Source organism: Scylla paramamosain, chromosome 44 (assembly GCF_035594125.1).
Source record: "Scylla paramamosain isolate STU-SP2022 chromosome 44, ASM3559412v1, whole genome shotgun sequence".
Taxonomy (NCBI): domain Eukaryota; kingdom Metazoa; phylum Arthropoda; class Malacostraca; order Decapoda; family Portunidae; genus Scylla; species Scylla paramamosain.
In genome coordinates, this window is record NC_087194.1 from 6,139,240 (window position 1) to 6,161,514 (window position 22,275).

At 39.7% G+C, this 22,275-nt stretch overlaps 1 protein-coding gene across 6 annotated transcripts in view; it reads right to left on the minus strand.

The window, feature by feature from the left end:
• Positions 1-22,275, minus strand: part of LOC135094032 (uncharacterized) — a 59,370-nt gene that overhangs the window by 31,111 nt on the left and 5,984 nt on the right. The window contains exons 1-6 of one of the 6 annotated variants that reach the window (XM_063993754.1): positions 15,760-15,782; positions 13,751-13,911; positions 12,998-13,150; positions 11,004-11,119; positions 10,051-10,226; positions 9,207-9,312 (exon numbers count right to left, since the gene is read on the minus strand). In XM_063993754.1, coding sequence (XP_063849824.1) covers positions 9,207-9,312; positions 10,051-10,226; positions 11,004-11,119; positions 12,998-13,150; positions 13,751-13,911; positions 15,760-15,767 — 720 coding nt within the window. In that variant the 5' untranslated portion in view covers positions 15,768-15,782. Of the gene's footprint in view, positions 1-9,206; positions 9,313-10,050; positions 10,227-11,003; positions 11,120-12,997; positions 13,151-13,750; positions 13,912-14,001; positions 14,192-14,283; positions 14,306-14,789; positions 15,635-15,759; positions 15,783-22,275 lie in introns of those variants that run through there. The other 5 variants (XM_063993755.1, XM_063993756.1, XM_063993753.1 and 2 more) reach the window with 5 other exon arrangements.

A 22,275-nucleotide genomic window follows, 5' to 3' on the forward strand; every position in this document is an offset into this window, starting at 1 on the left:
TTTTTTTTTTTATGTAGGAGGAGCACTAGCCAAGGACAACAAAACTGTAATAAAAAAATAAATAAATAAAAAAAAAGGCTCACTGAGGTGCCGGTCCCCGAACAGTCAAAAGCAGTAGTCAAAAATTGCAGGATGTCTTGAAACCTCCCTCTTGAAGGAGTTCAAGTCATAGGAAGGTGGAAATACAGAAGCAGGCAGGGAGTTCCAGAGTTTACCAGAGAAAGGAATCAATGATTGAGACTACTGGTTAACTCTTGCATTAGAGAGATGGACAGAATAGGGATGAGACAGAAAAAAAAAGTATTGTGCTGCGAGGCCGCGGGAGGAGGGGAGGCATACAGTTAGCAAAATCAAAAGAGCAGTTAAGCATGAAAATAGCGGTAGAAGATAACAAAAGATGCAACATTGCGGCGATGAGATAAAGGGTGAAGACAGTCAGTTAAAAGAGAGGAGTTGATAAGGAGAAAAGCTTTCGATTCCACCCTGTCTAAAAGAGCGGTAAGAGTGGAATCCCCCCCCCATATATGTGATGGATCGGATGAGGCTCCGGTATTGAGTTAGCAAATGGTGGGATGAGAAAAGGTGTCGTAGACGACTCAGAACACCGAACTTTATAGATGCTGTTTTACCTTCTATGAAGTTTCTATTCTATGTATACAGTACCTAATAATTCATTACAGCGGTTTTTTTTCTTTTTGTCCGTCCGTCCGTCTCGCGTCTCCACCGCACTGGAATGGTACTTGTATATAAAACAAGCACCATTCAACAAAAAATGTTTGATAACTTACTCATATTCCTACTGTATAAAGAGTTGTCAGCAAACTGTCCATCAAGAGGCAGTGTGTCTGGCGTGCCCAGGTGTGCGTGGCTCTCTGGCCGGGGCACCACAGGCTTTGTGTGAACTCGGCAGCCTGAGCCGTGATGCTCCACGCCCTTTGTGCACCATTACTGCACAGAGAGAGAGAGAGAGAGAGAGAGAGAGAGAGAGAGAGAGAGAGAGAGAGAGAGAGAGTGTGTGTGTGTGTGTGTGTGTGTGTGCTGGGCCGCCGCCAGGGTGAGGTGGCGGTACCAGCGAGAGGAAGGACAAGTAACGGAGCCAGCCAGTCCTCGCCTGCGTGCCCCACCCACTCCTTCCCTCAGACCCGCTGTGATTCATCATCCCACCCTTTGTTCTCCACCCTCACCTGTATTACTGTTCTTCTTGATGCATGCACTACCTATGTATTTATTTATTTATTCATTTATTGGGTAGGGGGTGGTCAAATTTTTTTTGGCTATAATTACTGTGCGTACCTTGTGTAAAGTTAATGATAATAATAATAATAATAAAAATAATAATAATAATAATAATAATAATAATAATAATAATAATAATAATAATAATAATAATAATAATGATGATAATAATAATAATAATATTGATAACACTGATAATGATAATAATAATAACAATAATAATAATAATAACAATAATAGTAATAATAATAATAATAATAATGCACTGAGTTTACTGTTAGCTTTATACACGTAGAGCATATTATATTGTGAAGTTGGAAACAAAAATTGACAAGGAATCCAATGTTTTCTTATGACACCTCCTGGGTGGACTGCGTTGGTAATTAACAGACGAATCTATTCATATAGTCTTCATCTTTTATTGCTTGAACAGTGATGACAGTAACAGAAGATAGGGAGAGTTACAGAAGATGAGAAGAGTAACTACCTACAGTGCCTACACTGTAGGTAATTTATGAGTCAACAACACAAATACTTTAGCAAGCTATATGTATAAACTATAACAACAAAGGCACCAATTTACAGTGTACTACATGGATAGGGCAACATTAAGCATATAATACAATACATACAACATTAAGGTGAGTTACTGAAACAACCTCAACTTACTGATTTCGAAATGCATCGTGTTTCTCTGCGAAATACGATGCCTTTCTCAAATTGTGACCTGCACAATGAAAGAATCAACAGTGAAATTAAAGAATTGAATTGATCAAAACTTAATCTAACTTAAGTTTCCCATGAAAAACGCTAATGTTGTTTCAATACTATTAATTTCAACATACAGTAAAAGTGACAATCAAAAGAACAACAAAGAAATTAGCATAAACTGTATTCTCAAGTGTTCCGGTGTCTAATCTCCATTAACAAGTTGTAGTGGAAGTTGACAGGGTCGTCAAGAGTGTTTTCATGATTACTGTGACATTTTGACATGGTTTCTGCATCATGTATGAGAGAGAGAGAAAAAAAAAAACCTTGAGAACCAGGCTAATCATCTCTGTGGCCTTTGAAAATAGTCCTGATTGAGAATAAAGCACTTTAAAATGAGTGCCCTGTCAGAAATACAGCAATTAAGGCAACAAATAAACCAACAAACAGTGAAGTACTTAGATAGGACAAGAAATAAATCAACATAAAGGAGACAAGAGGACCAGAACAAAACACAAAACATATAATGATTACAACACACCAACATTAAATATCACTAAATGAGACCGACAATGTGTGCTCATTTTATAACAATATTTGTAGAAGTAGTAAACAAAAAAATTAATAATAATAATAATAATAATAATAATAATAATAATAATAATAATAATAATAATAATAATATCTGGAAATACAGTATCTCCATATGAATGAAGAATGAATGGAAGGCGAAGCTTGTCTGTTATTGTGCATTGATCCAAGAACTATGTCTGAACAAATCTGGTGGAATTTATGCACAATTCCATTCTATTTTTTTGTTTACAAGGAAAAAAAAGGAAAGAAAACATTTCAATTTTTTTCATGGAAAGATTTTTTTTTTTTTTTTTTTTTTTTGCCAAGTGTGTCTTTCTCAAACCTCCCTACATTGCCACTAACACAGGCAAGGTCACAGGCAGACAATAAATAGAGATTAAAAACCTTCACTAATCAATAACAACAAGGATGACATAAGTAAAATCCTCAGAATGAATAATGAGGATAAAACAAGAAATAATTGGTTTAAGCTTGAAAAAAAAAATAAATAAATAAATAAAATAAGAGAGGTAGGAAAGAAATGACTGGGTGGTGGATGAATAGAATGGACTCTATAATTAGGTTGTTTGTGCCGAATCATTAGGGAGGTTTAAAAGAAGATTAGACAAATTTATAGATGGGGATGATAAGTGGGAACAGGCAGGTGTGTTTTATACAGGGACTGCCACATCTAGGCCTGATATGACTTCTTACAGCTTTCCTTATTTTATTGTGTTCTCATGTTCTTATGATTGAATGTTCCAACTGTAAAGAGTAAACCAGGAATTTTTTTTCTATTCTTTTTACGATCACTTACTTATGGTAAACATAAAATGTGCCATTATGAGGTTTGTGTGCCAGAAAAAAAATCCTGTACAAGTCTGTGTTTATGTATGGTAAAGGACCAGCCTCCTACCAATACTGAAATATAACAAATGAAATGTCATACATTTCAAAATAAAAGCAGAACCAGAGTAATTGTAGTGACAGTATAATGACCACGAGTACAAAGGCATTAAAAATTATCTTGGAACCTGATCAGTGTTCCCAATGTCTAAGGTGCTTGTTTTCTAGTCAGGAGTCTGAACCCTGGGTAAGGCCTCTCATGGCTGAAGATTTACCCTGCCTTCAGATCAATTTCTCAGTGTTTCAACAAGGACTGCCACCTGCAGGCCTGATGTCTTCTTGCTGCTTCCCTTATTTTCTGATGTTCTTATGTTCTTATGAATCTCCCAAGGAAGGCATTGCATTGGTGGCAGCAGTGGAAACCCCAGTAAATAATATATGTATGGTGTAGTGGTATAATGTGTGTATAATATATAATGTTTAGGCAAGGATCACCCCACATGCTCTCTTCTCAGCCTTAAAGGAAATGGAATCTAATGAGTTGATAGTAAACAGGAAATTGAAACACAAAAATCTGATCTAAATGGAGGGAGGAAGCCATGTAGTGAATCCTCAATATGATCTTGGAATCTGATAATTGATACAGTCCATGTGTAAGGTGCTGTCATTGTTATGTGGTCAGGGCCACCAACGGCTACAGACTTATCTTGCCCTCACACCAATTTCTCATTGTTTCTATGGGTTGCCTGCTATTTTTTTTTTATGTAAGAGGTGCATTGGCCAAGGACAACAAAAAGCGCAAAAAAGCACAATGTGATGCCAGCCCCAAAAGAAAGATTAAAAAAGGATTATCCAAAATTGGAGGACAAATGTCTTAAAACCTTCCTTTTCAAGAGTTCAAGTCATAGGAAGGAGGAAATACAGAAGCAGGTAGGCAGTTCCAAAGTTTACTAAAAAACAGGAATGACTGAGAATACTGATTAACTCTTGCATTAGAGAGGTAGAAATAACAGGGGTGAGGGAAAGAAGAATATCTTGTGCAGCTCAGTGGCAACATGTGGGACTTACATATTTGTCTTGAGTGCCCTGCCAGGGCCTCAGGCACTCAGTCCCCTGGTAACAATCACCCATGTACAATTGGGAAAACTTTAACTTGGTATAAGAAATCCATAAAAAAACAGGAAACTGGTAAATCATTTTAACAAGATAGAAAAGGATCCTTAGAAGGCACAGTCGAAAGTGTGTGTGTGTGTGTGTGTGTGTGTGTGTGTGTGTGTGTGTGTGTGTGTGTGTGTGTGTGTGTGTGTGTGTGTGTGTGTGTGTGTGTGTGTGTGTGTGTGTGTGTGTGTGTGTGTGTGTGGCACACACACACACACACACACACAAAAGGTAAAAAAACAGCAACCTGAAGAATTAGTTGTGACGTTCTATATTACCTCGCTACAACCTAAAACTGTAAATAACCAGCTAATGCACATACATTCATTACACATATCTAATAAATATGTAATATCTTAAAAATAAATTATTACTTAGAGCTACTAAAATTCAAGGGTACAATAACTATAGAACCTATCTGAAAGATAAATAGAAAACAAAGTTACAGCTGCTAAAACAAGGAATAATGGTCACTTCCAAGATTCAAAGGACCATTTCTCATTCAGGTAGGCAAATGAAATGCTCTTTTCTTTTTTTTCAAGTAAGAGGGGCACTGACCAATGGTGACAAAATTTATATAAAAAAGGCCCACTGATATGTTGGATCCTAAAGAAAAAGGGCCAAAAAGGATTAACCAAAACTATTGTGAAAATCAAAATCCTTTAACTGGTGAAATGGACAGAAGCAATCCCAATTCTGATATTCGATACAAATTTTCTGGGGCTACAAGACTGATGTTTGAGAATGATGCTGAAATAACGGTCACTGAATCATGCAACCCACCGGAACCTGCACTTAACTCACGCATGTACACTTTCAAGTTTGTAATTTTCTCCCACCAATATTATTTCCTTCACTTCTTTCATTCTAAGCCACTGACATGAAATATAGTACCACAGATAAGTTGTTGGTCAAGATTCCCAAACTTTCCTTTAGATGAATAACCAAAATACAAACAATTAAGTATCAGACCTGTAAAAACTTGCACTGTACAGTATAAGAAAACCTCATAATGTCACAATATTGGTTTACACATTAGATATTCCAAATATTAAGTACCTTGATCTCATACGGCAAGGGAGCATGCAGAATGTATGGAGTCTTAAATGTCAGCAAAAATATTTTCCAGACCAACATTTAACTGCATTTCCAACCTCAGGAGAGAGAGAGAATTTTTCTGGTATAACTCTTTACCTTCATGTCAGTTTGTTTATATGATGCAGTGCAATGGTAATACATGGGCAGAGGGTGCAAGAGTGGCAGGTCCATGGGGGGATGAGAGTGAAGGCACCTTGTGTGGCCTTGTGGCAAGACTCAACACAGGCTAGGCAGCTCTTTGGGGTGGGAGGGAGGGGGAGCATTACACCTGCAAGGGAACCAATGACTGTGAGCAAAACTGAGGCAGGACAAAATATGTGTGTCATGAAGCTGACCAACACAAGCATGGCTAAGTGACATGAGGGAAAACTGCTGGACTCTCTCACTACATATGGAGGCTGACATGAGGACTGAGGGAATCCTGAAACTTGAGCAGTGCCACAATACACACTATAGTACAATGGATATGATATATAAATGAAATCAACAATTATCCAACACAATACTACACAAAATTTGAAATTCATGCTTACTACTGTTGCCACTAAAATAACTCCCATGTTCATGAGAGGAAATATGAAGATACTACTGTGAATAGTAATTTACATATGTAAGTGCATTTTTTACAGGTTAAGTAAGCTTACACTGTATACAATACACATGAAGGGAAGGAATAATGTTAATGCTGTACTGCTTACAACCAGTTAGGAAGAGAAAGGCATTCACTACATTAACTCGGGAAAGCAGGACACTGGATCACCCACCAGATCTCAACAAAGCTTCATGAAGCAAAGAGACCAGATAGTTCAATTATCTACCACCATGCTACATCTCTGTGGAAATCTGCATATACAGAGGCACACTCCCTCACAGGTGGTGATAGTTTGTGAGCACCAGTGGTGGGCACCTTTGAAAATACTTCAGCAATCTGAAAATTCTGTAACTGTTCACCTAGTTTCACTTCCAGATTTACTTTTCTACAAACTTACAGATTTTCTTTTACAGAAGGGCTTCTGCAAGAACAATCTTGTCCAGAAAGCTGCAACCGAGTCAGTGAAAAGTGGAATGACAATGTCACAATGCACTCACAGTGGTCAGTGACTCTCAGGTGTGTGAGTGTAATGCACAGAACCCTGACTACTAACTAGTGACACTGATTACTAATCAGTGAAAGTAAAAGTGTTGCTAGAAACACTTACTTTACAAGTGATTTCATAAATTACACATAATGGGTAAATAACATAACTGAATTATGATTACATTAATGAACAACTTTTTGCCAACTGATTTTATCCCATTACTGTGTTTTGTTGTGAAAATCATGAAACTGATCTGTGTTTGCAGTTTGATATTTGTGTGGAGCTGAAAATTACCAGTTTTGCAGATTTGTGGAGGCAGAAGAAGATGGTTACAATTTGCGCAATGATTCTGCAGAGGTGAATTTTAGTTTGCAGTACCCAATTCTAGTAAGCACTAGTATTAATTCACTTCCAAACTTCAGCTAAGTGCCTTGAGCACCCCATAAACACTATGAAGCCTACACAGGCATCCTTGACTGTCACACCTCAAACATAACACTGAGTGGGAGCATCAGCTCACTAAAGTATTTAGTGACAAAATTCTACTCAAAAATCTAGGACCATATTCTGAAACACTTCTGTGCCACACTTCCATTGCCTTTCAAAATGCTGTATTTAAAGTGACATGAATTTTTAAGAGCATTTTTATGATTCTTGTAAAAAAAAAAAAATAACAAGATTTTTACATAAATAGGAGGAGAAATATTCTCAAGACCTCAGCTAATCACCTCCATGGCCTTTGAAAATAGTGATGAGAAAAAAAACATTTCTAAATACAGGTCTTAGTGACACCATAATTTCATCACTAACAAATGTAACAAGCATAACAAATTCACCAGCACAGTCATGGTCAACAGGCAGGGAATTTGCCACATTCACTTCCTTCAGCTTTAGTGTTTTATGCAATCCTAAGTTCTCTGATCTATTGAAGAATCCCAGTTGTCAGGTTTTGCAGAAAGGCACTCCAAAGATCTGAGGACTAAGACTAAGGAAAACAATATAATGAGAAGTGAGTGGAGCAAGCTACTGACTTCTAACCCTGACTGACTGTGGTATGAAGGACACACATGTTTATATACCATATCCTAAATCACTAGGCAATGGGTGACATTTCAACATACATTACACTCTCTCTCTCTCTCTCTCTCTCTCTCTCTCTCTCTCTCTCTCTCTCTCTCTCTCTCTCTCTCTCTCTTCCTTTTGTTTTGTTGCAATTATAAGTTTTAATTCCCTAGATAAAAGTCTTAATTTCACTATCAAAATGCTCCATCATCACACACACTCCACACTGGGACTCCACCCACACTAATCACACAACTCACTACCAAACCAACAAACATATGTACCTTCTCCACAAACAATAATAGATTATACCTCCGGTCTTTTCTTTGAAACTATATTTTTTTCTCTCTCAAACACTATAGTTAGTGTAGAGTAGGGTATGTTGCTATTTGAAATTCACTTGTATTCACTACAATTCTCTTACTCTCCCTCCCTCATTCCTTTCTTATTTTCTCCCTCCCTCATTCCTTTCTTATTTTCAGTATTCAAACACCACTCTGCTATTTTTTACAGAAAACCTTCTTTTTCCACCTATAGCATTCTTGCCATCCCATCTTTCTTTTCATCCCATCTCCATTTCTGCACCTTCAACATCCACTTTACTAATACTTTTGCCATCACATCTCCCTTCCACTTAAGTGCCCACTTAAGTGCTGCACAGACACTTTATTACACTCTACCCCCCAGACACCCACCGCAACAATCCTGTAATGGCCACATCACCACACATAGAATGCCTGAATCACAGTCTGCATTCTCTAATGTTTCCAAATCTCATCTTGACTACTTTTTACCAGGCTCTAGTGGAAGTTACTGAAGCTTTCAAATAAGTTTTCAGGATTTCAGTGATGGTTCAATACAATTTCTGCATTAACAAAGGGACAAATCACCAATGAGAACCTGGATAATCATCTCTGTGACCTCTGAAAATAGTCCTTAAAAGAGTGTAAATTATTTAAAAATGCAGACCCAAGATCACACACTATTGCCTTGATTATGTTCATTTTGATCCTGGAATCATTTGAGGACATCACAGCAGTTTTGCACCACTGATTCTTACCCTCTTCATGTAACTTTGCTGCATATTGTGTCAAACATTGAGACCCAAGAAAATGCCCCAACATGAACAAAAATATCAAATTGTCCCATACAAAGATATAACACAAGCAGGCAAGTTACCATATAGTACTTTGGTAATAAATGATCCTTTACAATAACATTAAAGATCTTGTATGTGAACTGCAGGACATCAACATAAGTACTAAAAAAAAGAAAGGAAAAATGCATCCAAACAGAAGAACCCCCTGCAGTATTGTCTTATGGGAAGGAAGCTACACCAATGATTCCCCCCAAGGTCAGTGCACCACCACTCTGAGCCACAAGGCTAAGCACCATGCAAACCAATAAGGTGATGGAAGGAAGAGGAGCCAGTGCAGAACTACTTACAGCATTCAGGGTCCAGTCATAGTTGTAGCTGAAGCGGCGCTGGCCATTGGAGGCCTGAAGGAGAGCCTGGGTGATGATGTCATCTGTCACCTGCTCAGCCAGCCACCTGTGCCAGGGGAGAACAGGTCACATCCCTTAGCAGTGAATTACAACAAACTTGGAATATGTCACTGCCTTGCAAAAATCAAGAAGAATCCAAATCTTTACTCTAGATATGCATGTAAAGTGTTCATCATGAGTTTAAAAACATTCTTCATTGGAAAAGATTCTAAAAATATTAAGCTTTCCATGTAACCTTTTGTTGCCAGTATTTGCAGTAGTTGAAATTTTTTTCAAATATAGAGGCAGACCATTGAAACAGACTCAGTTATCAGGTGCAGTGCAGCCCACTGAGAACTTTAAGCAAACATTAGACAAAGGATAATAGGTGAGCACAGGCATATATTTGTAATATGTATGCCAATTTTGAGCCTAGTGGCCTCTCCCATGGGTAACAATTGTCAAACTCCTGTAAAACAATGCCATGTGATAAAAATTTCCTTGAATGTGAAGGTGTCATCAGATTTTTGAGGTGGAATGGAAGAGAGGAGAGTAGTTTTTTTTATGTCAAGCTGTACATGTCAGACAACAGTGGATCCATAATGTGTTACATCTGTTATTGATATATTCTATTTGTCAGTCTACTTATCAGTTTCTCTCATGCTTCACTTCCTCCCACAGTACTCCCAAAGGGGGTGGCCACAGCAGAAGAGCCTCCACTTCTCCCTTATTATTCTTATATCTATTACTATGTGTATCTTGGGTCAAATCAATACAGGTGAAAGTAAGACCAGGATAAACATACTCCAGGACAGAGGCTTCAGTGGAGCCAAAGTCAACTCTGAACCACTGAAAGATGGAGTTGATGATAAGGCTGTTGTCACCAAGGAGTTTCACGCTGCCATTGCAGAATGCATTCAGCCCCTCGTCCAGCTGCTGGTCCAGCTGCTCTGTGTAATAGGCTTGCAGTGGAGGGCAGCTCTGAAGAAACAAGACAGCATGGTAAAGGTTTTCAAAAGTCATTACAAACTAGTCTTCAAAAATCTCTATCTCAAGTCTGAATTTTTGTTTTTTTATGTAAGAGGGGCACTGGACAAGGAAAAAAAAAAAGCCTACTCAAGTTAGTCACAAGGGAAAGGTCAAAAAAGGATCATCCAGAATTGGAGGATAAGTGTCTTGAAACCTCCCTTTTGAAAGAATTCAGGTCACATGAAGGAGGAAATATGGAAGCAAGGAGGGAATTACAGTTTACCATGTAGTGACATTGTATACTAAAAAGAGCTGTGGGATGGATGTTTTCAATCCTTGTCCTTCAGGTGACGTCATACTAGCTGAGGGCAATTACTGGGAGTCCTCAGTTTACAATAGTCTCAACTTCCACCATTTGGTGGTTACAACACTGGCAGTGTTTGTCCCTGTACATTTCCCTCTGCTGATTTTTTTGTTACTAATTTATTCAATTATGTCTTACTGTCCATGTGCTTTCCTTTTACAGTTACAGTAGTTATGTTTTTATGTCCTAGATTATGACTTTACAGTACTATAGAATTAACATAGGTGAGTGACATACTCTAAGTGCTTACTTATGCTGATTCAGACCTACTCCAAAAAACGTTTTACAACATAGCATAGGAACGGAACTCTGTCGTAACTTAGTTGAGGACTTCCTGTAGTCAATAACGAGCACCTATGTAGCTCCATAGAATGAAGAAGCCTACACCTGCAATGTTACAAGGGTGGCAGCAGACAGAGTCTCACCCTGGCACCACAGTTGAGTGCCCCATGGATGCGGTGGTCAGCAGGCAGTGTCAGGGCCAAGCGGGGATCGTCGTCCAGAAACATGGTGGTGCCTGATGTTGGATGTGGCCGGTTGCCTTGGGTGAGGAAATTATTTGTTATACTTCATATATCACCAATGTGTCTGTATATGCCTAACTTCTAAATGCATGTTTTTATTCCACCACAAACTGCTTTCTTGTGATATTCTGAAGAATCTAGTGGTGAGCTCCTGGTGTGGAGGGATCAAGTATGCTTGTACCATCCACCCACTGCTCAGTGTCCAATATACTCAACTTTTGTAGACCACACACTTCCATATCATGTCTTGCCACACTGCACATCCATTGAAATCTGCACTCCCTGCTATATTGTGCAGCTACCATCCATATCCCACACATGCCTGACATACGAGTCCAGTGCTCTGCCGCACCTTGTTGTCAATAGACAGCTATTTTCATCACTGGAGTGACCTAACAGTAAGAGATTGTGTCTTACTGCAGCTGAGAGGCTTAAATTGTAAGAGCTTGCTTCTCACTGTCCCTTACCACCACCACTATGGCAGGTAAGTTTCAGGAAGTAACACTATGATATGACCAACTCATCTTCCCCAGCACCCACAATGGCCCAGTTCCCCAGCCACCCCACCACCATTCCTCATCTCCTCCCCAATGGTAGCAAAAGAGAAGAGGAGAAGAGTGATGCAGACATATGCACAAAAACTGGAGAGACTGAGGGAAACTGGTGGTGGGAAAAGAAAACAAAGGCTTGTTGTTGGCTAATTCCATATCAGACAATCAATCACATAAGGTATTTTTGTAAGAAAGGCACAATAGTGAGACATGTGGAGTTATCCCTAACTCATTTCATTTTACCTTTTCTTTATGTAAAGGAAGCACTGGCCAAGGGCAACAAAAAGTGTGAAAAGGCCCAATGATTGTGCCAGTCTTTAAAGAGAGATGAAAAGGCATCATCCAAAGCTGGAAGATAAAATTGTTTTGAAACATCTTTTGAAGGAGTTCAAGTTATAAGAAGGAGGAAACACAGAAGCAGACGTGTGAGAAGGTGTTCCGATCAACTAAATCATGATCATCAAGACTGAACAACTGATGGCAAGATGTGTGGCATGACAAGCACAGCAAAATGTGGCAGTGGAGACAAAGGACTTAATGGAAACTGTCAAGAAACTTTATCATTCATTAGCTTCAAAGTGAGGAGTAGAAGACCCACCCACACTCAGTGCTTCCAAGGGCTGGGTGGAAAATTTTAAAGTAAGGCAACTGGTGAAGAATTTCTGATTTGAGGAGAAGCAGGAAGTGGTGATGAAACCAGTGTCAGGGCATGTCTTCAATCAATTCACAATATTGGCCTGCATTCTGAAATGCTTTGTTCTATCAACACAACTATTTTCCAAGCCCACAGAGATGATAAGCCAGATTCCCAAGAGTGTTTCTCCTGCTAATAATGTAGAAATTTTAAGCTCTCACTAGAAACATAAAAACACCCTTAAAAACCAGTGTCACTTCAACTACAACCTTTTGAAGGCAGTGGAGGTGCAACCAGTGTTTTAGAATAGGGCCCACTGAGACAGCTCAGTACACCCATGGCCAAATATTCAATATGAGAGAACCATAACTTTTGAGCAATCTCATAAAAAATATGGCAGAAAGCAAAAAACACATCAATAAGTATCTGTTACAATAGCAATGAGTGGTGATGATTATGTATTTAGTACTGTCTCAATCAGAATAAAAAAAATATTGTGGGTAGGTTTTAACTGGCTGGTGTCAATTATAATTCATGTCATAGATGTTCATATCTCCATATTGCATTTATCCACATCATGCACTGTGAGTTGTTGCAGTTATGTGCCATCTAGAAAGGCTGAGTGTATCTGTGTTTTTACTCAGTTTAATCTGAGGAGTTCACTTCTGAGTTTCTAACTGACCACACACACTGAGTGCTGCTCCACCCACCTCTCAGGATGCCATGCTCAATGTCGTCCAGGTGCAGGCTGTACGGGCCCACCTGGTAGGCATAGCGCCGCCAAAAGTTAGGCACACTGATGGTGCTCTCTGGAAGGGGGTTCCTGCTCACTATGGCCTGGATAGTCAGCAAGTTGTACACATCTGAAGTGGACGGTTAAGGATTTTCCAAATTATAACTCAGTATTATTTTCTTTATCTGAATATTAGAGGTTAATCTGCAATGATACCAATAGTGATCACATACAACATTTGCTACCAAATAGTACTTTTCTGAGAATTAGTGTTTTTCAAAGCATTAATCAATATTTACTGAGAACATACAATGTGTATTTTTTTTTTTCGTCCTATTTTAAAGATTTTTTTTTTGGGGGGTGCCATAATTTTCTCTAATTATTTAACTACAAACATTAATGAGATTTTTAAATATTACTGTTTTGAATAAAGAAATTACATTTTGCGTACCTACTGACAGTAAATTATACACGTTACTGAATCATATATTCTTAATTTCTTTGTTATCTGGTATAGTGTTTTATTTTCGTATATTCTATCTTTGGTAAACAATTAAAATTATAAGATGGATCATATATTATTTAATAATATAAAATTTACTGCTTTCTTGATAAGTACGTGTGTACTACTCCAGCCTAAGTACAGAAAGTGTACGTAAATTTTCCCAGCAAAAGTAGAAGTATACTGTTGCAAAGTCTGTGCACCACCCAAACTTCCATAAAAGGATACTGATGAAGAGAGTCTTGCGTTCGGCTGGCTCCATTAAGAGAGGGTCAGCAGACCGCAGCAGTGCTCCCAACTCTAAGAATCCTTGCTTGTAGAAAACACTCTTCTCCAGGGCCAGGTAGGACAGCTGCTTGCCATCATTAACGCTGTAGCCCTCCAGAAGTCTGGCAAAGGAAAATGGGTCAATGAAGCCGCACCAGAAGAGAGCAGATGAATCAACTTATGCACACACACTCGAAAAAGTATTGTTATACCTTCAGCACGATACAGACACCAAGAACGGGTTCACTGAAAACGGCTTGCTTATGTAAAATGACCTGAGTCCCACTTTTTCAAATTCTGTCCTCTTAGTATTAATTGTTAGGTGTGTGTGTGCGTGTTATTCACCTACGGTCGTATGCTGGTCATCCAGCCAGCCGTTACTCTACGGAAAGGGCTGAGAGCTCATAGTGACCGATCTTTGGGTAGGACTGAGACCACTGACACACCACACACCGGGACAGCGAAGCCACATCCCCTCGGGTTACATCCCGTACCTATTTGCTGTTAGGTGAACAGGGGCTACACATTAAGAGGCTTGCCCTTTTGCCTCGCCGCGCCCGAGATTTGAGCCTTCTTGGTGAGCCGAGTGCTTACAACTACACTATTGTGTGTGTGTGTGTGCGTGTATATACGGAGAGAGAGAGAGAGAGAGAGAGAGAGAGAGAGAGAGAGAGACGTACTGCAAGCAGGCTAGTCATTAATCTAAAATAAATTATTGTTATTGTGGGAGACTCAGTTCACCCTGAACACTCAGATGTGTAGTACAAGGTTCCCTCCCGTCATCTCACTGATGAACCGATTTTCTTGCGCGCGTGAACCAAACTCATTTTTCATGTACTGACGACGATTTATTATTAAATAAAAAATTAAACGTTGTTTCGGAAACTTTGAAACCAAAAATTTGTTCCTGCTGGTGGAGGACAGGGGGAGCGTACTGTGCTGCCTGGTTCCACTCGGGGCCCAGGGCGGGGATCGGGCAACAAGTCCCGCTCTCGTTTACCTCATTCAGATATGACCGTCCACTTCCAGCCCATCACACGCAACAAGAGGTCACCGTTGACAAGAGGGCACCACGCACCATCCACCAAATACTGCCATCAGAGGGATCCTGAAGGGGGGATAAGGGCTCCTCCTCCCGTGACAGTGTCTGGTGAATTGTGTGTAGTGGTTCACCAAACTTCCGCGTTCAGGACCTAACTGTAAAGCAGACAACACTTGCCCTCCACCGCGCCCCAGACACTGCCACGCGAGGGGCCTCTTTTCGGGTGAAGAGTGCGCCTTCCACGGCAGTGTCTGATGAGTTGTCAAAATGTTCTTTGTGATGACCTCTTGTTCAGTGTGAGGCGCTGGGGGCTGCACTGCCACTGTCCCCACACACTCCTGCAGGCCTGGGATGGCTCCTCGAGGGGAGAAAGGATTCATCCCTGCCAAGGAAAACTTACTTCAATATCGCATCGTTATTGTGAAACTCGCCTCGTTATCGTGAAATCCGCTTCGTTATAGCGACACCCGCTTCTTTATCGTGAAACTCGCTTCGTTATCGTGAAATTCGCTTTGATATCGTGAAATCAGCTTCGTTATGGCGACACCCACTTCTTTATCGTGAAGCTCGCTTCGTTATCGTGAAATCCGATTCGTTATCGTGAAGCTCGCTTCGTTATCGTGAAATTCGCTTCGTTATCGTGAAATTCGCTTCGTTATCGTGAAATTCGCTTCGTTATCGTGAAATCCGCTTCGTTATCGTGAAATCTGCTTCGTTATAGCGATTCCCGCTTCGTTATCGTGAAACTCGCTTCGTTATCTGAAATCCGCTTCGTTATGGCGACACCGGCATCGTCATTATTTATTTATTTATTTATTTACTCATATCCATTTGATTTTCTATATTCATTTTTATTTTATCTAATTTATCTTCTAATAATTTATTTTGCCTGACTGGAAGCCTCATCATGCAGCTCACGCGGACTCACCTGTCCATGGCGCACCCGCACCTGCTCTCTCTGTGTCAGCCTCTCATATTCCCCTTGGTTTACAGTTGAGGGAAGGAGCGTAACGTGAAAAATGAAGCTGTATAACGAAAACTGCACTATAGTGTGTGTGTGTGTGTGTGTGTGTGTCCGTCAGTCTGTGGACACTTGTGTGAAACACTTGTGGCCGCATCCCAATTACTTTCAGAAAGCTTTAGTAAGTCTAGTTGGAGTGGCACGGATTTTTGAGGATGTTTTTATGGTTCTAACGACAGATTAACAAGATTTCTACATTATTAACAGGAGTAACACTTGAGAACCCGGCTAATCATCCCTATGGCTTTTGACAGTAATCTTGGTGAGAGAACAGAATGTTTCTGAATCATTATGCTATGCTGATATCCCTCCTTGTGTTTAGTATAGCACAGCTGCACCTGCAAGAATCAAGTGAGCGGCACTCGTAAATTAAGCAATAGGATTTGAGCTACCACAGGCACAGTAACTTTTCATGAAACGCTGGCGGAACCTTAGTCGAACACATTTACCTATCAACCTTTTCGAGACTACCGGGTTGTTCAGTGGGAAACTCATCGGATCCCACAGTTACGATACTTTTTCGAGTGTGTGTACATCAGCAATGAGAAGTCTTATGTGGTTGTGTGTCTGTGGATCAAAGGCCAGCAGATTCATGAACTATATGTCTATTTCTACCTCGCACCGTTTCCAAGAAAACTCCAAGGAGAATGACCATAGGAGTGTTCAACAGGGCAGCAGCTGAACTCCTCACAAGATAACAGAGGACATGCAGTGGTGATTGTTGCCGGAGTAAGACCGAGAAGTGAGGTGATTAAAAACAAATTCTTGTGTAGCGTCGCAACAGCTAAGGTCATAATGGCGCCGAAATATAAAATTGCATAAAAAATACTACCTGTAGTGGAACCAAACTAACCTGGTACTTGGGGTGTTGGCTGTTCATGTCCTACACTGGTGCCACGACATTATGAACACCTTTCTCTCGCTCATACTGAAATTCTTTGCCATAATTATTCCAAAATTATAAGTTATTATATACGATTGCATTTTTTTTTTTTTGAATGGCTCTCGATATGATGATGGAACAACGACACTGTAGATCTTCCGATACACTTGGCAATGCGTATATGCCGTGCGGCGCCTCCGCTCCAGTGTCCTTGACACGTGAATACCCAAGGCCGCGCCGTGCTGGCTATTGTCAAGTCAATGAGGTCAGGTCACTCAGGGTTAAGATGACAACAGCAGGGAGAGGTACGCCCAACACCCCGGTGTACTAAATTAGTCTGGTTCCACTACAGTAGTCTAATGTTAAAAAGAAAAGTACATGCTTGAACAAAAACAAGGTATAGTTCAAATTAAAAATAATAAAAATAGAAATAAATAAATAAAACTGCAAATCTATCTGGCTGGGATTTGAATGTACTGATTGCAAATGACGGACGATGTAAGGTCCATATTCTGAAACTTCTACACCACACGTCCACTACTTTCAGTAGGCAATAGTTTATGTGACATGGGTTATTAAGGGCGTTTTTACTGTTCTAGTGACATTAAGAAGACATCTACATTATTAACAGAAGAAGCACTTTTTAGAACCCGGTTAACCATCTCTGTGGCCTTTGAAAATAGTAGTGGTGAGAGATCAAAGTGCTTGTGGATACGGGCCTAAGACAAACAGCAGGGATATTATGCCAGTGTTGTACAAGCAACAACTACCATCAACCAGCGCTCAGTGTGTGGTTAGTAGTGGTGGTGGTGGTGGTGGTGGTACTAGTAGTAGTAGTAGTAGTAGTAGTAGTAGTAGTAGTAGTAGTAGTAGTAGTAGTAGTAGTAGTAGTAGTAGAAGTAGTAGTAGTAGTGACTGATGATAATAATAATTATAATAATAATAATAAACAGTAATAATAATAATAATAATAATAATAATAATAATAATAATAATAATAATAATAATAACGACAACAACAACGACTACCACCAGTAGTTATTATCATATACAGTGAAACAAAAATAACACAAATGAAATACAAAAATGGGTGGAGGGAACAAACTGTGGGTGAAAATACTGAGAAGTGTTGCAGTAAGCACATCCCTGAGCCGACACTGTTACCAGGGAGGACACACACACACACACACACACACACACACTCTCTCTCTCTCTCTCTCTCTCTCTCTCTCTCTCTCTCTCTCCCCAACAGCTATTTTGTTCAATGCACACACACACACACACACACACAGACACACACACACACGGTCCGCCAGCGTAGTGGGGGCACTTGGCTCACAACCGAAGGGCCAGGGTTCGATCCCCTGTGCGGACAGAGATTATTTGGGTGTCTCCTTCCACCTGTAGCCCCTGTTCACCTAGCAGTGAGTAGGTACTGGATGTAAGTCGAGGAGTTGTGGCCTCGTTGTCCCGGTGTGTGGTATGTGAGTGGTCTCGGTCCAACCCAAAGATTGGTCAGTATGAGCTCTGAGCTCTTTCCATAGGGGGACGGCCGGCTATCTCAAGACCAGCAGCAGACTGTACAGTGAATACACACACTTCAGGCACTAAGACCCGTATTCAGAAACGCTTTGCTCTTCACCACAACTACTTTCAAATGCCACATAAATCTTGTTAATCTGTCACTAGAAAAAAAATAAAAGTAAATAAATAAGAACTCTTGTTGCTTCAACTAGAGCCTTTTGGAAGTAGCTGAGGTACGGCCAGAAACGTTTCCGAATATGGTCTCAAGAGTGCATACTGTGTATAAACGTGTATAAGTGTTTTTTTATTTATTTTATTTTTTTTTCTATTTGGAGGGGCACCGGTAAGGGACAACAAACTTATATATATATATATATATATATATATATATATATATATATATATATATATATATATATATATATATATATATATATATATATATATATACGAGTATATATATATATATATCAGTTCCACTGAGATGCCTGTCCCCAAACAGAGTCAAAAGCGGTTTAAAATTTTGAGTGAAGGGTGTATGTGTATAATTAGCTGTTTGTAGTTTTGTGTGAAGGAAGAGAGTTGTCTTTAGATGGCAGGCTGTGACTGTTCCCTTGTGTTGTGAGATACAAAGGAAAACCTTCAGTGAGGTCACAGTTGGGTTTAATGATAAGTTCACAGCACCCCCTGATCCAGTGTTTGAGACCTCAGTGGAAGTAGTTATCGTTTCGGTAGGCGTCTACTGTCTCCTCCAAAAGTGTGCATTATGTACCTCATATAATGGAATGAGAAGTAATGTTTAGTTGAGGGCACCACTGTCGCAGTTCATAACAAATGAGGACACTAAGTGCATGATCCAGTTTTGATATCAGCACTTCATGACGACCCTTGCATGGCGTATGGTGTGCAGGTCTGTGATGTTCAGTAACGCAGAGGGATAAAGGAAAAGAATGGCTGAAAAACTAAAGATGATGATGATGATGATGTAGAAAACAACAACAACAACGACGACGACGACGACATGATGATGATGATGATGATGATGATGAACAAAAGCAAGACAAGAACAAGAACGAGAAGATAATGATAATAACGATGGTGAAGATGATGATGATGAAGATGATGCAAAAAAAAAAAAAAAAAACAAGAACAAGAAAAAGATGATTCTGACCTAACCTAACATAAATATAGCGGGAGAGTGTGACCTTAATTTGAATCTGTGTCACTATCCCCACCCCTACACACACACACACACACACACACACACACACACACACACACACACACAGTTATCATGAGCACATCCTCCCTCAGTAATCCAGTTCATGTGTGCTCGTCTCTGTACTCCGCCACCCACTTCCCGCCCACAGACAGTTCACGTGACAGATCCGTATTCAGAAAGGCTTTGCTCTCTTATCGCGACTGTTTTTAAAGGCCACAGAGATGATTAATCGGACTCTCAAGAATATTTCTCCTGTTAATTATGCAGAAATCTTGTTTATCTGTCCCGAGAACCGTAGAAAAATCCCGTGTAGTGGACAGCGCAGAAGTGTTTCAAAATATGGTCTTCACAGCCGCCATAAGAGAGAGAGAGAGAGAGAGAGAGAGAGAGAGAGAGAGAGAGAGAGAGAGAGAGAGAGAGAGAGAGAGAGAGAGAGAGAGAGAGAGAGAAATACAGGAAAAAAAAACACGATAAATGGACGAAGAAAAAAAGGAGGATGAGGGAAAAAAACTAATAAATTCTGTAGAAAATGAAGAGAACAGAAATTAAACGAAAGACCAGCTAGGAGGGAAGAAAAACACGAAAAAAAAAAGAAAATAGGGCTAGACAAAGAAATACAAAGATACACACATTATACACACACACACACACACACACACACACACACACACACACATACGAAATAAAAACTTGAATAATAATGATAATAATAATAATGATAATAATAATAATAATAATGATGATGATGATGATGATACAGCAAGGCTCGACACCATACACTGGTTTACACTTGTCCATTCATAACGAGGCCGTTTTTCATCCTGCATCTACTCCAGTCCTTAGACCACAGTAACGAATTTGTGCGTAGAGAACTGCTTAAATATCGTAAACCTTGTCAGTATCTCTTGTAATGTTATGTGCTTGTTAAATGATATGTGACAGCCCAGGAACTTTTGTTACGATGGGTCCGTTCAAAAGCCTCGCCTCAATAGACCCAGCTTGCATTTTTTCTTTTTTTTTCTTTTAATTTTACGTCCGGTTTCCCATGTTAGGATAGTGCTTCTTCACAAAGGATTTTGGAATTGACATTTGGGAACCATGACTGTCTTCCTGCCCTCAGACCGTGGCAAGATGATTAAAAAACGTGCGGCTGAAGACGTGGTCCCACTCTACCACAGCGACCTTTAAATACTTCATCAAAATAACCTTCAAGCTGCTTATGACACATTGAAATTTGCTTAATGAATGACTCCACTTGATTTTTACTGTACAAAAATAAAACTACAGGTGATTTAGATTTTTCAAACACTCCTTTTTGCTGTTTGTGGTGTGTTTGGAGAGTATGCTTTAAACTTTCTATAGATACCTTTATTAAGTTCAAGATACCAAAACACTCAAAGGGTTAACAATATTCATATTGTAAAAAGAGACAGATGACAGTAAAAAGAAAGGAATGAGGAAGAAGAAATGACAAATAAAACAGAAAAAAGGAAGAAATGAAGATGGAAGAGGAGGGAAAAAGGAAAGGGAAAAATACTGTAAATGAAAAGAATAAGGAGAAATAAAAGTGAAGGAGAAGGAAGGAAGGAAGACTAGAGGAAAAGAAGAGGAGAAAGGTTGGGAAAAAAGACATGGAGAGATAAAGGGGGGAAGGGAAGGATGGGGAAGATTAAGGAAGGACCACCATCACCATCTCCTGCGCCTTATATAACAAAATCAACAAAAGTAGTAGAGTCAAAGAAAGCACAGGAGGGGAGACTAAGATAATGCAGCCACACCCTGAGGAGAGAAGAGAGCCGCGCTGCAAAGAACACACTGGAAATGGAAGTACATGGGAGAAGGAAAGGAAGACCGGAAAAGAGGTGGATCGACTGCGTGAAAGAGGATGCACAAGTAAGACAGAATCTGGCCCGTATTCTGAAATGCTTTGCTCTCTCGACTATTTTCAAAGGCTACATAGATGATTAACCGGGTTCCCAAGAGTATTTCTACTGTGAATAATAATCAGTCTGTCAAAAGAACTTCAGAAACATTCTTAAAAATCCGTGTCACTTCAATGGGGGAGTTTTCAGAACTAGTGGTTGTCACCAGGTGGCAGCACAGACAAACTCTTCTCTCACATACAAGAAATATCAGATATACCTACAGTGTTATTCTATTTACATGAAGATGCAATGGGCTTATATATTTTTCTACGTAATCGCAAGTAAAATCAAACTCTTTTCATGAACAAATGTATGTAAGCTGATTTTCTAGTGAATCGTCATTTAAATTTATTTGGTCATCTTAAGAATACAGTCTTGATTGGAAACGTCTTAATCTAGACAACAGTAAACATAAAGGCAACATGTCTGTGACAGTCAAAAGTCCAAATTACATAGATCTCCTTCCTAGTTTATGGAAACGGCAATTTTAATAAAAAAAATTGGCAACTCGAGTGTCCTGGCGATAGTAATGCTGTATCTCTAACCAAAACAAAAACACCTGACTCGGCCGCGTTGGTTGAACTTAGAAACACGATGTTGGACAAGAAGTTGAATGTTGGTGCGGTGCCCATCTCCACTACGCCCTAAGCAATGGATTACGGTAGCTGGATACTACAGCAGCAGCAGGATCGCCTGAGAGATTGTTTTGGTTCTCGATTACTTTGCCTTGTCGCTCGCTTCGTGGGAGGGATGCTAAAATCCCCCCCCCAAAAAAAAAAAAAAAAAAAACTAGAGCCATATATCACGATGTTATTGAGTAGGTTGTGTCATACTATATAGTACAATGTGATTTTTTATTTTTTTCATTG